This window comes from Rhinolophus ferrumequinum, chromosome 2, assembly GCF_004115265.2.
Source record: "Rhinolophus ferrumequinum isolate MPI-CBG mRhiFer1 chromosome 2, mRhiFer1_v1.p, whole genome shotgun sequence".
Taxonomy (NCBI): Eukaryota; Metazoa; Chordata; class Mammalia; order Chiroptera; family Rhinolophidae; genus Rhinolophus; species Rhinolophus ferrumequinum.
In genome coordinates, this window is record NC_046285.1 from 98,763,330 (window position 1) to 98,779,286 (window position 15,957).

Here is a 15,957-nt window from a genome sequence, read left to right on the forward strand (position 1 = left end):
AAAAACTTGCAGATAGCCACAAGACACCTTGGTCAAAATAGATTGTACACTAGAAAGACGTTCTCATTTACAACTCATATTAAAACAAATTTTCTTTCTAAAATGTAAGCTCTCTCCTACAGTTTTAACTTTCTTTGTTTGAAGAGTTTCTGGAGTATATATAATATATGAGCTTTTCTAATATTTCCAAATGAAGTCGGTGGCTATGACCAACATGCTGTGATGATAGCTGGTACCTTTGTGACAACAGATCTTCCTTGGCTCAAAGTACTACTCATATTAGAATTTCTTGATCACCCTGATATAGCTAGTACCCACCTGACACCATACATAGTTATTACAATATTATTGACTATATTCTCTATGGGAATTATTTTACCTACGCTTTGAAAAAGGTACCTGAGTACCACTATTCAAGCCAATAAAACCAGTTCCTAGGAATAACGAGCACCTTCCTCCCCCTTTTTTGTAAATAAAGCATTTTCTTCATTTGATAGAAACATTTTCTACTCTATGGAAAATATCTATCCCAATTAAGAATTTAAAAGCTTTTATATAAATATATAATTAAAATCAAATTAGGTGGTAAACATGTTTTTTTCTTAGTCTATGTCAAGGGTTACTATGTAGGGAGGGACCAACATAATCCTGAACAGTCAGAATCTAATCTAAATAATAAATACTAAAGCACACTATAAGGTCTTTTATCCTCCTGAACTGGAAATACACTTAGATGATCTTGCTGCATGTCGATAAAAATATAATCTTCAGACAGTTAACTGCAGAATGGTTTAGAATCAACAAATGCTAACTTACCTCTTTACCATTTAGGCTTAGAACACTCAAGGCAGAACTTCCCTCCAAAAATGTAACCCACATTTTATCTTCTACAAATCTTCAAGAAAGAAAAACAAACAATAAAAAAACATAATTAATACCTTAGCCAGTTAGCCCAGTGACTAATCTAATAATTATTGATTAACAAGGGCCTATAGAGGCCGGGAAGTAAAAAACAAGATGGAGAGCAGTAGGGCCCGTGGTGACCTAGAGAGGGCACTCTTCCCCCAACGTGTTCAAATTCAAAGGGCTTTCAAATACTATGCTCATAAAATAGTTTCCCAGGAGAAATGGGCCGTGGATCTCCATTTATGATCCTTGCAAATCCAGTCCTTTATCTCACTGACAAGGGAAAAAAGGGCCAGAGGTTAAGTGGCTTGTTCAAAGTGACCTTACAAGGTGAGTAAGTTACAGGACTAGAATCCAAGTGTCCTGAACCCATATTTAATACTACGTATTTTTTATTTCCCTGAAGTAAATTTCCTTTGATGAACAAAGAAGACAGAGTTGTCATCAAAATCTGTCTGTCTGTCTGTGTATCTCAGACCTCCCCCAGGGAACCTTAGCTTATGGTCCTTGTCTTTATTCACTGACAGCCATCTACTCTCTTGGGACTTCAGTGGCCTTTGCTATGATTCTAAGTTTATAATTTTAAAGTAAGAAACCCCAAAAGTAAAAAATAAAAAGGACATTAGGACAAGTTCTGAAGAAGATGGTCACTGATATGTAATGTTATCACACACAAAAAAGAACTAAACAAATTATACTGTTATCAGTCTTATTTACAGAAAGAATTTTATGAGTTGAACTATTCCCAACTGTATAAATCAAGTTCAGAAATCCTTACAGATTTTTCAAAGGTGAGAGACAAGAAAACGTGTACACGTATAGATGTTCTCTCTCTCTCTCTCTCTCTCTCTCGGATTCAAAAGTATGGGTTATGGATACTAAGAGGAAAAGGCTAAAAACAAAGTGTGCACAAATATTTTATCCAGTTTAAATCAAAGGCCCGGAAGAGATTTCTACAGTCACTCAAACATGACCAAGGTAAGTGACTCAATTTCTTTGGCATAAAATTCTAAGCTGCAGGATACTATCATTTGAAAGATATAGGGACATCGTTCATACCTAAATACTATAAGAGTACCTTTTTCAAATTGTGGGCAATGGAGGTTATCCCTCCTCCAAAGGTTCTAATCACTACTATAAGATTGTACTCATCCTGCACCAGTCCCCTGACCCTGAACATGATCTGTTCTTTGATAGTGGTACCAAAGCATTTGGGGTCATATGGCAAGGCAGATTTCTTGGTCCTATCCTTAATTAGCAATGTGCTCCTTACACATTTCTAACTTTAACAAGAGATTCTGTTTGTAATCTCCATGGATTTGTGTAGGTCCTTTTAGAAGCTGTATTCTCTTCCTGTTTTCACTCATTAGAGTAAAACCTTCTAGATTCCACCCCCGCCCCTCAATTAATATCTACATACATCTAAATTTGTCCCATCTACATTTCCAGGGAAGCTCTTATTTATATATAAGGGGGGTTACAGACTTCCGTCACTACTTTAATGGCTGTCTTATTCTAGATCAAAAGGTGATGATCAGTTTCGCCTTACTGTTGACAGTCCTTTCCTTGTTTACTTTAATCTTCTGCTTTTTGTATTCCAACTTTGTTGTCTGAAGGTGTCACAACCAGAATATTCCAGGTCTGGAGGCACCTCCTGGTTTTATAATCTAAGGGCAATGCCTTGCCTCGTTACCGTACTGTTTCTAATGGTGATAGCACTGGGGAAACCTTTTGGCTCCAGAGACTGGGTTCTAATGACAGGCAGTCTTCCATCCCTTACGCACACTTTGGATTCCTCTAGCCCAGAGCAGTACTTTACATTTTCTCACGAGGACACTTATCCGCTGCTTTACCGCCCACTCACACAGCCCACATTATGCTCCTGGGTCTGGCGTTTCTGCACTTGCAAAGCTTCCTGTCATCTGCAAACTTGAGATTTCACTATGTACTCCCTACGGCCCTGAAGGTTTCAGAGATTTTTTTGTTGTATTTTAAAGCTTTGGGGTAGATCTCTGTCAAAAGATTTGAGGGGCTTGTTTACTGTCTGAAAGGATTCTAGGTTTCTTGGGCCTGCTTCTCCCACTACAAGAAACCACACCATCGTCGTTCTGGCTTCTATTGTGTTTAAGATCCAAGGAGGCTGGTACACGCATGCTGGTCTTCCAAATAGATTACAAACAAGAAGCAAGTCTTCAAGTTTCTCCGCTGCTCATCCTCAGCAGAGATTTGCCCACTGAATATCTATAAAACACGCCTAAAGAAGCGGATGAACAGCAGACAGGAATTGAATAGTACCTCTCCCCATGGAACGCAAACACATCCATGTTATTCAACGGTTCAAAACAGCCATACACTTGGAAGAGAACATTTTTTTAAATAATGGAAGAGGCACCTGGTTCTGCAAAAGGCAGATGGTTAAGTCAACAATGGAAACCAAGACTGGCACAGATGACTCCTGAGTGTTCATCTGCCACTGATGTTAGGTGGAAATTAAATGAGTTAAAATTACTTAAAACATCAAATTTCTTAAATTGAGGAGGGAAAAAAAAAAATCACTCTGCTTTACTTTTACCTCTCCTTAAAAAAATAAAATAGAATCACATCTTCATTTTGCCATAGGGCTTATATGTTATATAGGAATCTGGAGGGTCACATCTAAACATGCACATAGTTTTGTCATCAATTGTTCCTGTCAAGTTTCACTATTGAACTATAATTTTCTAAGTAGAGAATTCAGTTTTAAAACCTGACAGCTCTTTGAATAACATTTCTATAGTATGATTTTCCCATAGTTTGAAAATAAAAATATTCATATATTATTCAAACACTAAATAAGGTAATTTCTAATATAGAAAATATTATTTATGAATCATGAGCTACTTTTGAACAGTAAATATTTTACTCACCTTATGAGTATAACTTCACCAAAATTTGTAAACTGCTGCAGAAGCTCATCGATCAAAGTATCATCAAAGAAATTATTTTCTGGTACAGAACTTCTGATTGAGACCAACACCGTACCATCTGGTGGACCCTGAACTGCAATTACTTCTTTATAAATGTTTTGTCTCTCTTCAGCTTCAACTTCAAATATATCTATATCAATCAAGGCAACGACAGGCCTTAAGGCAGAGGAAAGACAGATGTGTTAGAAACGTTTAAGAAGAGACAATTTCAAAATAAATTTCAAGCACCGTTAGTAATACTGAGACTGTTTAAACCTATGGTCGGAGGTCTTCAGCTCCGCTCTGCCATAGTGCAGCAAAGTACCCGGAGTCCAGGTGTAGAGGATTTTGCTTCCATCTTGAAAACTAGCATTTAGAAGATCTAAATCTTCAGCTGCAATGAGAATAAAACAACATGTAAGAGAAGCTACGTGATGACAGATCAAGGGAAACAAGGAGCTCTCTCCTTTGCTTCACTGGCTTCAGTTGTCTGAGGCTGGGATGCCAGATACACTTGTTAATAGGCAGGAAGTCTAGACACCTTTAGGTTACAAAGCTTTTTGGGTGACTTTATCATTTTATGCTTTACTTAGCAAAAATTAAAATAAGGCTTTACTTCTGAGATTACTTAAAGGCCTGTGACCAAACAGGGTTTCCTAAATAATTCAACACACAGATCGTAATATTTGCAAACCACTTTAGTTATACATATTAAAAACCTTAGCTAGCATTCAACTGAAAATTTCATAAAAATGTTTCCTTGCTTCTCTTTATATGAAACTATGTCACTGAAAGAAATAGACTGAAAAATTAAATAAATTATTATAAAGAAGTCTGAGGATATTTTTAAAAATCTGTTTGTATTTAAATTTTATTTCTTCTGTTCTAGATAACCCTTGTTGAAAAAAAACAGCCCTCCTCCCTTGATATTTATACCATTCCCTCGTCCTCATAAAATCTGCGTTAACTCATTGAAATGCAGAAGTCTGTTTCCCCACCTGATCTGTCAAAAGGCCATTTCCTTCTTCTCCAGAGGACACGGTCTGTCCATGCAGGGGTGCGGCACTTTTCACTCGTGTCATAGTCTTCAGAAAACAAATCATATTTATATGTCGGAGCAAAGGTTACTTTTCCTTCTAAAAATCCTCTAAAAATCTATAATAAACATATACAAAGTAAGTTACTTGAAAAGCAAACAAGAATTCTGTTTACATTGAAGCAGCCATTCATTAAATGTCTATTATTTGCTGGAGACTCTCACAGGGAATTTGTGTGCATCTGATAAACACTTCTAACTGAATGGAACAAAGCCTAGGAAAAAATAACCTAAGACGTGGCCTTTTTTCATGCTACTTGTTCGACCTTTGATTAAACAAAGTACAAAAACATGAACAAGGAAATTTCACCAGACCTTTGAACTGAATTGTAAGGGATTTTGGAAATCATACGGTCTGATGTCTTATTTTCAAATGAGGACCCAGGGCCTAAAAAGGTTAAATGGTGCCCAAAGTGATGGAATGTAAGTCTGATGACCACGAAGGCACCATTCTGAGTGGCCATTATCACCTATACTTTGAGAAAATCATTTTTAAATAAATTCTTTCAAAATTTTGTGGCCAAAAAGTTTTAAGAAATAAGTTTCAAAAAGGCAGATGATATGAGAAATGAAAGAAGAAAAAAATAAAGCCTATTACCACAGGATTTTAAAGTCAAAAAACAGTAGCCCTAAAGAATAAGATTCTAAATTTACTGTCACAGAAACAAAACAAAACATTCTTCTACTTTAAAGTGAATTTTATAGAGACATAATATATTTTTCATCCTAGGAATTAACATGGGTTTTCCTTTCCTTTTTTTTTTTTTTTGAAAAAAGGAAAAGTAATTCTGTCTTTGTTAAACCATATATATATATATGGTTGGTGCAAAAGTAGTTGCGGTTTTGCAATTATTTTTAACCTTTTAAACCACAATTACTTTTACATCAAACTAATATATACATATATACATATATACACACACATATATGTATGTTTCAAGAGATTATAAGAAAAGGCAATACTATGATTAAGGAAAGCACGTTTCATGAGCAAGATTTCCTTCTCAATGCAAGTATCCTCTTAAGTATGTATATACCTGTCCAGCATTTTTCTGGTTGATAAGTTGATCTCCTGCTATAAGAGAATCCCAATTTTGCTGTCTTATGAGCTCTTTAACTTCTTCATTAGGGAGATCAATTCGATAGTTGAAATCACCACACCAAAATACATAGTCATGGGAAAACAGCATCCTTCCCTGGAAGCAAGGGGATGGGACTTTAAATTCAAAACAATCAATTTAAAAAAAAATGTTTTACAACTATCTCTTTGCCTCAGATATGCCTGCCTCCCCCAGTCCATGCCCTTCTTATTTAACCCAATACTAATAACACATGAAATAGCTATTTAGGTAAACACTAGGAACTACCTTAAATTTTCTAGGAACTACTTTAAATTTTCAAAAGCTGATGTAGAATTTGGGGTAGATTAAAATACGTTTCTGAGCTCCATCTTCAAGAACAAGCAGCAGGGACTTACCATAGGGAAACTCAGTTTCCGTACTATTTCTACAAAGTCTTCATTTCTTTCTTTGACTTGTGATTGTCCCGCAGCAAAGTGGCTGCAAACGAAGCAAAGACTTGTCGTGTGGAATAACATTCGGATTGCGACCGCTCCCTTATTTCCAGTGGCACCTCCCATTCCGGTCTTCACAGTATCAACTGCGACATCCCTTCAGAACAAAGAACTCTAAATCAGAGATCTGAAATTTCAATAGCTGCCTGTGCATCAGAAATTACGGATACATGTTACATAATTAAATAACTACATATCATGTGGCAATTTGAGGGCAAGGCTGTGAAACTGTACTATTTTCACAATTCCTATTAATGACTCTTTAATCAAAACCACATTTAAAAACAAGAACCATGGATAAGTGTTTCTCTGGAGCCTCCTCCTGGTTATCTGATGGTAGGAAGAGGCCTCAGGAGCGAGTGCTGGTCACTGACCTGATGAAAGGAGCATGCTGAGGTCTGATGAAAACAAACAGGCACACGCCCACCAGCTGCTCAGAAGCCAGCAGCACGTACTTGTTGTCTCTGGAGACGGTCTTCTGAAGTTCCACAGCCCAGAGCTTCTGATTTGTTGTGCTACCAGAACATGTGAAAAAAGGAATCTTTAAAAAGATATTGACAATACGGCATATTTTATGACAACTGTCAATTATACCTTTATATACCCAAATTTAATAAGACTAACCAACAGTCATGAAATCTGTACCAACAGTGAAATCTTTATGTAGGCTGGTTTCTTGTTTCCTTTAAAAAGGAAAACCCAAAATTTAGCCAAAAGAATGAATATATTTCAAAATCTAAGCTACTACTCCTTTACAAAGAAATTTAAGCATACTTGTTTTTAAATGAGTACTCACCATGTAAGTAACCTCAAGCTTGTACACATTACTTTTTCCTTAAGTATTCATTAGGATAATAGAGAAGAAGTACATGCATCCAGATTCATTTTCCCCCTTTTCCTTATTTTTCTGGATTATAATTATCTTTTTAAAAACTTACTATAGAAACATTTTAAATATACAGAGAAAATAGACAATCATAAAATAAACTACCATATAACTCCTACCCAGATTCAACAATTATCATCATTTACCAATCTTTATGTCTCCATCCTCTCCCTTTTTTTTGGAGGGGTAGGGGTAAACCCGGAATAGTTTAAACCAAATCTAAGACACATACCATTTAACCTGTAAAGACTTTAGTACGCATCTCTAATGTAAGAGGACATTTTTATTTTTACATAATCACAATGCCATTATCACACTTAAATTAACAATTCCTTAAGATCATCTAATACTCAACTCATATTTAAATTTCCCTGATTATCTAAAATACGTTTTCTTACAGCTGATTTCTTTAAAACAGGGTTCAAACAAGGCCACACCTTGCATTTGCTTGTTATGTCTCTTGAATCTTTCTTAATCTTTGTCTTTCAACCCTCTCCACCCCCTTTTTAATGCCACTTGTTTTTAAGAAGCTGGGGCATTTGTCTGTAAAATATTCAACAGTCTGGATTTGGCTGATGTGTCCTCGTGGTATCTTAACCTATCCCTCTATCCTTCACATTTGTTTTAAACTGGTTAATGTAGAAGCTTAAGAAACACATTCGATTTTATTTGTTTTGGCAAAAATAACCTCATGGGTGATACAGTCACCCTTTTTGCATCTCAGCAGGAAATACATCATCTCTGTGATGTTAACCTGATAGGCTGTTCAGATGGTGACAATCTAATCAACTCTTAACAATAAAAAGTACTCCCTCCCTTTTTTTACATGTTTATATTCCACCTAGTTTTAAAGTTACTTGTATTCATTTCTTACTTTGCCTTTCAAAATGTAATGTTCCTGGATGTCTCTCCAAATATCTGATGTGTGCTTTGTACATATACTTTGCCTCAATGTGTATTTAGCTATTTTGAGGCTGTTTATTGTTTCTTTAAAAAAAAAAATCCCTTTCAGAAACATATAACATTTTGGAAGGTACTTTAACTCTTTGAGACCACCAGCAATCTACTGAGTTAATTACTGTTCCAATTGAATTAATAATACTCCAGCAGTCTCTTAGAAAACTAACGTACTCACTTATGGCAGGATCTATAGTATGTAATAATAAGCACTGTAACGACATGAAATAATGACAGAATCATAGCTTCAATTTTAAAGTTTATAAGTGTTCTTCAAGAAACAAAAAAAGCTAGGCAGGATCTTCATGGTCATTTTGACAATCAACATCCTCTCCATAAAGAACATAAACTTGAAAATTTTCTGACGATCTTTCTACGTTATTGTGGTTCATCTCTGACATACTGATGCTAATAATCTTTCTCTGTGTGTATTATGGTTGTTTCTCTAAGGAAAAGTCCCCCCTTTTAATCCTTCTTCTAAGGTTTTAGCATCCATTGATCATTGCCTAGATCCATTATTTCATTAGGGATTGCAAAATGTTGATTTTTGTAATGTCAGCATACCATAGGCATTTGTAACAAGTTAGAATTCTTCTATAAAGAAGTTTTCTCTAACTATTCAATTACTCTGAAACACAGTTCCTACAGAGAAAGCAGAATGAATGCTTAAGTCTTTATCTGTAAATTTTCAGAGTAATGGGTTTGTCCCCAAGGACCTCCAATGGAGAGCAAAAACAAGTTTTCTCATTGTTCCAGGTCACACAAATGACAAGTGGTAAACCAGAGAATATGACCTCACATCCATCTATCTAGTCTGTCTAACACGATGCCACACTACCTCCAAAATACGAATCCAGACATGGATTCTCTACCTACCATAAACCCACCACTGTGACTTGGATTCTGAAAAGAGAATGGCGGCTTTCATTCATTTCTTCAGCTGACTCAAGTCATCCTCTCAAGGAACCCTAATCGTTCCACTGAAAACTGCCTGTACCTCCCTTCTCCACATGCCTGATCCCCTTTACCTCCACCTATTTATTTCCCATGGCACTTAGAAAACAAGTAAACAATTTGATGGTAAGAACCTAAGAGTATGCTCTAAGACATGAATATCTATTTTCAAACAGCAAAATGAATAAAGTTGGATTTTTCTACTTCCCTGTATGAACTGCTATTCACTTCGGCAAAAAACAAACAAAAAACAAACGTCACTTGCAAGATTGATACCATACTGTTTCAGCCTATAATTTTATTCTGAAAATCTTTAAAAATGTCATAAAAGATGGGCAATGGCTCAACTTTAAAGTAGACACACTTTGTTAAAATAAAGCACTTAAGGTTTAGATTTCACTCAAATATTTGCATTTGTAATAAGGCTTCAGAACAGTAGTCCTCAAAGTGTGGTCTGGGAAAATCCCTGCAGGTCCCCCGAATCCATGATGTCAAAACTATTTTCATACTACTACAAAGACATTGTGCCTTTTTCGTTGTGTTGACTGACACTCGCCTCACGGTGCAAAAGCAACAGTGAGTAGAAGTGCCGATGCCTTAGCAGGAATCCAGGCACCAGACTGTATGAGCAGTCATTATAGTTTAGTCATGCATTTGCAGTTTAAAACATGCCATTTCACCTAAGAATATCCTTGATGAAGCAGCAAACATTATTAATTTTATCAAAGTTCAATCCTTAAATCACATCTTTTTGATACTCTGTGATGAATGGGAATGACACACACAGCATGTCTGCTGCACACTGAAGTATAATGGTTGTTTTCACGGAGTAGCACTTGACAGTTTTAAGTTGAGAGCTAAACTGCTCCTTTTTTCATGGGATACAATTTTTACTTTAAAGAACTAATGACAAACAGACATGGTTATTCAGACTTAGGTTATTTTGGCAAACGTTTTTTTAGACCAATCCTGTCTTTTCAAGGGAAACAACCAATAGTATTTATTTCTAATAATAAAATTTGAGTTTGTAAGCAAAAGTAAGAATTTTTAAAAACTTGTATCTGCTGTGATCTTGACAGCTTCCAAATACTTAAAAGAATTTGCTGATGAGATCAGTGATGATAGTGACCAATGATATTTTGATACTGTATAATGAAATGTGTCAAAATTTGGAAGATCTACATAACTCAGTGAACTAATATTTTCCAAATGACCAATACATGACATTTCAAAATCATGCAAGAATAAAAGATAGACCAATAAATTTCAATATAATAGAGTACAAAAAGTTCACTGCTATGGTTTTAGATTCTATATTGCAATTAATCTTTAAGAAACTACTATATTTGTTGAGTTTTGATGTAATCTCAGAGAAGAAATTATCTGAAAAGTCTATTAAAATATTTCCATTTCCAACTACATATGTATGTGGTTTTCTTCATATACTTCAACCAAAACAACATATTACATCAGACTAATGCAAAAGTAGATGTGAGAATCCAGCTGTCTTAAGCCAGATATTAAAGAGATTTGCAGAACTACAAAACAATGTCATCCTTCTCCGTAAATTTTTGTTTAGGAAAATAGTTACTTTTCAGGGGGGGGAAAAAGCATTCTTTATGGTGCAGAAAAGTGTTCTTTATGTTAACACATAAAGGGCTTATTATTGTTATCTTTAAATTTATTAAATGTTTAAATTTTTTCATTTTTAATTCCTAATGTGATAAATATTGAGAGAGAACCCATATAAACAAAAGTTCTTTAAGATTTTCAATATTTGTAAGAGTGTAGAAAGATCCTGAAACCAAAGTTTGAGCACTGCTATTTTACAGTTTAAAGAGGACCTTCACATATATTATTGCAATCTCTCTTTGTAACAACTACTTATTTATCTGCCCTCCATGTCCCGGAACTAGAAATTTTTTCATGTGTCACCTTTCTGGCTTACCTTGCGTTCACAATGTTTCCAGCATTCAACTCTACCATTTCTTCAAAACCAATTGCAAATATATCCGTTGGCTTACTTCTTTTATCTACAATTAAGCATCCAAAGAAGACTTTTAAAACATAGCCTTAGTCAGATGGCACCTCTGCCTCATCCCCTCCCCACCCTGTGTCAACACAACTAAGATCAACACCAGATCTCACAAAAATCCACTTTTGTGTTTTAATTTTCACCAAATTCAAATTAATGGCAAAAACCCATGAGTGGGACAAAACTAATTTAAATTTACTTTCTATTCAGGTATCTTAAGTTTGCTTCTTTAAGACTATTATTCTAGAAGATCCTTAAGTCCTTTCAGAAATCATTTTGAAAGAATTCTTGCCAAAGTTTGTACCATGGACAACACAGAAACAAGCCACTTTTAAAAGGCTAAAGTAAATAAAAATTGGAGAGGTAAACGGACTCTTCAGAAAAGGCACAAACAATAAACTGGTTGAGAAACCATTTCAAATTAGAGAACAGTTGGGAGGGATTTTTCACATTCACATTTGAAAACCACAGGCTTGATCTTTTTGCTATTTCGTAAGTGGAAGAAATCCAGGAAAACCAGAAGAGATTCAGTGGTTAAAACACACCCTTCTATTCTAGCCATCAGCTCTCTCACAGCTGACTACGACTAAAAGAGAATAGAAGCTGCTTGAGATACACTGACCGGGGTACTTTGGGTGGCCTAAATATTCAGAAATGAGGATAAATAGCTAGAAAGAGGCTATAAATACTATGAACTAATACTGAGAAATAAAAAAATAAAAATAAAAATATTTATTGACTGCTATTATAGGCAATGCTTATTATATATCGTGGCATTAAATTACCACACAAACACCTTATAAGACAAATTATTTTTGCCTGTTATTTACAGACAGGAAAATGAGGCTCTAAAAAACTAAGCCATTTGCCCAAGTTCACACATAAAATGCACTGTGGCACAAAGACTCTGGAACCAAACTACCTGAATTCAAGTCCTGGCTTTGCCACCACCAGCTGCATGACCTTGGGCGGCTCACTTCCCTTACTATGTTTCAGTTTCCTCATCTGTGAAATTGGAATAATAGTAATAGTGTCTATGCAGTAGGTCTGTTACAAGGATTAAACAAACAGGTATGAAGTACTTATAACTGTAGTGTTGGCTGTTTATTACTATTATAACTACTACTACTACTGCTACTACAACTTCAAGTTAGGTTCAGTGTAAAATGTGAAAAGGGGCGTGGTAATAAAAGTTTGGGGAAAACCTCAGGGTTTAAGATGTGATGATTAAAGTTAACTAAAAAAAGTAAAATGTGTATCTCATAAGATTTCCTGCACACACCACCTTCATACATAATACTTGGTAAATGTGTACCATTTGAAAAAGGAAGTTAAAGTTGACTCTAAAAACGGAAGCAGACTGGAATTCATGATTCTAAGCAAAATTTTAATAAAAGCATCCTCATTTTAATGTTTGGTTTTGGCTATTAATAGCATGGTGGCAGAGTACCCAAACTGAATGACAGCCAAGTTAAGTACGGTTAAGTTATGAAGTAACAACAAAAGTTACAACAAGTTTTGTAAGACTACTTATGATCCACCCTGAATATTTCTTATCTTAGCAACTAAAGTGAGGACTACATTTGAAAAATGGCACACACTAGATTTGAAAAATGAAACTCAAATGACCAATTACAAAATAAGCTTGCTTTGTGTCAGGTTAAAAGAATAAAAACAGAACTAATTTTTCTTATATGTGTGGTTGCCTCTAAAGATACCTATTTATGTATGGATCCTACTTCCTGAGAATCAAATTTCAAAGGAAGAAATACTTTACCTTTTTTTTAATAAAGTATAAAATAAAGATGTAGGAATAAAAAGAAATGTAAGTTTTTAATAGATTTGGTCTATAAAATGTTGGCCTTCAAATTTATAAATTGAAGCTTTTTTTTTTAAAGCAATGTATATTGTGAAGTGCTACATTGTTTTCTAGATTAATAAATCAGTCAGGATTTATTAACGAAACCTTTATTATCAAAAGCCAACCTTGAAACTCCTGGATGCCAGCTAACTTGGGTGCATCAAGAAGCCAGTCGGTGAGTGTCTGATTCTTAAAAGCTATACTGCGAAACTGTTTCCCACCGTTCACATTCCAGGTTCCAACACATACTCGGATTTTCTTGGGCTTTGAATACTTGTAGAAATTCTCACACATGTTCTTTAGTACTTTAGAAGAGGCTAATCAAAACAAAACACAACAGAATTTTAGCTGCATTAAACCACTGATTAAAATTGATTTCATAACTGTGAGATGTCTGGAAAGTACAATGAACATCATCACAAACAAGCATAAAATACATGCAGAGGCACAAAAAGAGATCAGCCTTGAACATAAAGCCCAGCACGATGCAATTAAGCAACACAATTGAAAAAAAAAATTCAACCACGTTAACTACAATAACCAAAGTAAGAAAAGCTATTACAAAATTATTGTAGCAACATAAAACATGCAGAACTAACAGTTGCTTCAATGAAATGCTACGTTATTTTACAATGTACAAAATTAGAGATGGAACACTTTAAGGAATACAGCGATTGACTCTCATGTAACTTTCATTCAAAGGCTGGTAAAAATACATGTTTTATTTCTCCCCAAACAAAAACATTTAAGAACATTTCCATTTAAGATTCTAGCTACTGACAGGTGGTTTGATGAATTATGGCTCCCTGACAAAATATGTATACATTATAGATGATAACGAGATGTCGGAAAATGAAGTCACTGATAAATGCTTCCCATCTCTCTCAGAGTGGAAGCAAAGGCCTTAACTGCCTACAAGGCCCTACACAATTTGCCTTGCCTTTCTGCCCTCACCTGCCCCCCATGCCCTGTTCACCCACTGCTCAGCCACTGGCCTCCCTGCTGTTTCACCAGGAGCTGGGCGTGTTCCCATCCAGGGGCCTTTGCACTGGCTGCTTCCACTGCCTGCACCACCCTTCCCTCACTTCCTTTGGATCTTTACTTTCCAGCGAAGCTTTTCCTGACCATCTTATTAAAATCTGCATTCTTACTTTCCATATCCTCTCCTTGAATTGTTTTTCTCTATAGCATTTATCACCATTTACAAATACAAACTATGTATTTTATTTATTTACCCTGTAACTATGTGTCTCCTCTCATAACAATGAAAGCTCCACAAGGACAGAAATGTTGGTCTACTTTGTTAACTGTAGTATCTTAGTGACCAGGAGTGCCTGGTACATAGTAAGTGACCAATAAATAATTGTTAAATGAACGAATGTTCAATACATTTTGGATCCTCCACCTCTTGTTCTACATATTTTTTGACTACCACCTTCTGTGTTTCCCCAAAAATAAGACCTAGTCGCATCATTAGCTCTAATGCGTCTTTTGGAGCAAAAATTAATATAAGACCTGGTCTTGTACTGTATTATATTATATTATGTTATATAAGACCCAGTCTTATATTATAGAAAATAAGACCGGGTCTTGTATTAATTTTTGCTCCAGAAGACGAATTAGAGGTGGTTGTCTGGCTAAGTCTTATTTTTGGAGAAACACAGTATCTTTCTTTCTTCTAAACAACACCTGATTTTGCTTAAGTTAAATTACGGCACTTAAAGTGGATGGAACCTTAAGAGGACTTTCATCTAAAAATAGAACATGCACTTAACTGGCAGTTAACTGGAAAGAGGAAAAGAAACTCAAAATGATCCTCACCTTTCACCACATGACCTTATTTTATTACGGTACTACTTATTTTATGACACCAAGATACAGCACTTTTGTCAGCGAACGAAAATAAAAAAGGCAAGTAGCATCTTGGTACCATCTGTGATCCTAGAGGCAAACACGCAGATTTTTAGCCCTCTTCCTATTTGATTTGATTGCTTGTATAGAGGTGTCGGGAGAAATGAAAGCAGATTATTTGTTTTGGCATGTTGGTATAGCTAACTGAAAGCTGGCTGTACCTAGATAAAGAATCACTGGTGTTTATAACTGGAGTCATTGCCATTGTTACTACAATGAAAATAGCTTCTCTAATCCTTCCTATATCAAAACAGAAGTTCTATAATGATTTAACAGCTTAAAATAATCAGCAAGACAAATAATGAATTGTGTGAACAAAAACATGTTGCCACGTTGTGTGAACTAACAAAGTCAGTTTTCAAAATGGAATAAAAACTTTTTAAAAAAATCCTAGCTTTTTCTTAACTGGTTGGTCCGTAATATGCAGAAAGAAAGGAGTGTATGTTCAAACAGATGTCCATCCCTAAACACCATATATCATTTCAGAAAATGGATTTCATTATGTAACTCAAAACTATACGAAGTGCTTGCTCTCTTCCTACATTCTTCTCAAAAAAATAACCAATAGTTTCTCAAAACATTCAGAACAATAACTAAGCAAAACAAATCTTAAGTGATATCAAATCTAAAGTGAAGGGAAGATGTCTTTTTCCATTAAATTTCTGGCAAGAGATTAGCTTTTGTTCCCTTCGCCACAGATTCACATTTAAAGACCAGATCATAAACTTTGTTCAGAAACTGAAGGCAGGAGATACCTATGAACAGGAAAGGCAAGAAAATAATGACCTTTAGGTCTTACACACTTAGCTCTTCTAACTTTGTTAGCAATCCTG

At 35.3% G+C, this 15,957-nt stretch overlaps 1 protein-coding gene across 1 annotated transcript in view; it reads right to left on the reverse strand.

Annotated features, from left to right (window-relative positions):
• Nucleotides 1-15,957, reverse strand: part of SYNJ1 (synaptojanin 1) — an 83,435-nt gene that overhangs the window by 23,030 nt on the left and 44,448 nt on the right. Inside the window, 9 exon segments of the mRNA XM_033127443.1 lie at nucleotides 817-895; nucleotides 3,813-4,028; nucleotides 4,128-4,245; nucleotides 4,850-5,006; nucleotides 5,985-6,143; nucleotides 6,425-6,617; nucleotides 6,895-7,035; nucleotides 11,266-11,350; nucleotides 13,339-13,530. Coding sequence (XP_032983334.1) covers nucleotides 817-895; nucleotides 3,813-4,028; nucleotides 4,128-4,245; nucleotides 4,850-5,006; nucleotides 5,985-6,143; nucleotides 6,425-6,617; nucleotides 6,895-7,035; nucleotides 11,266-11,350; nucleotides 13,339-13,530 — 1,340 coding nt within the window.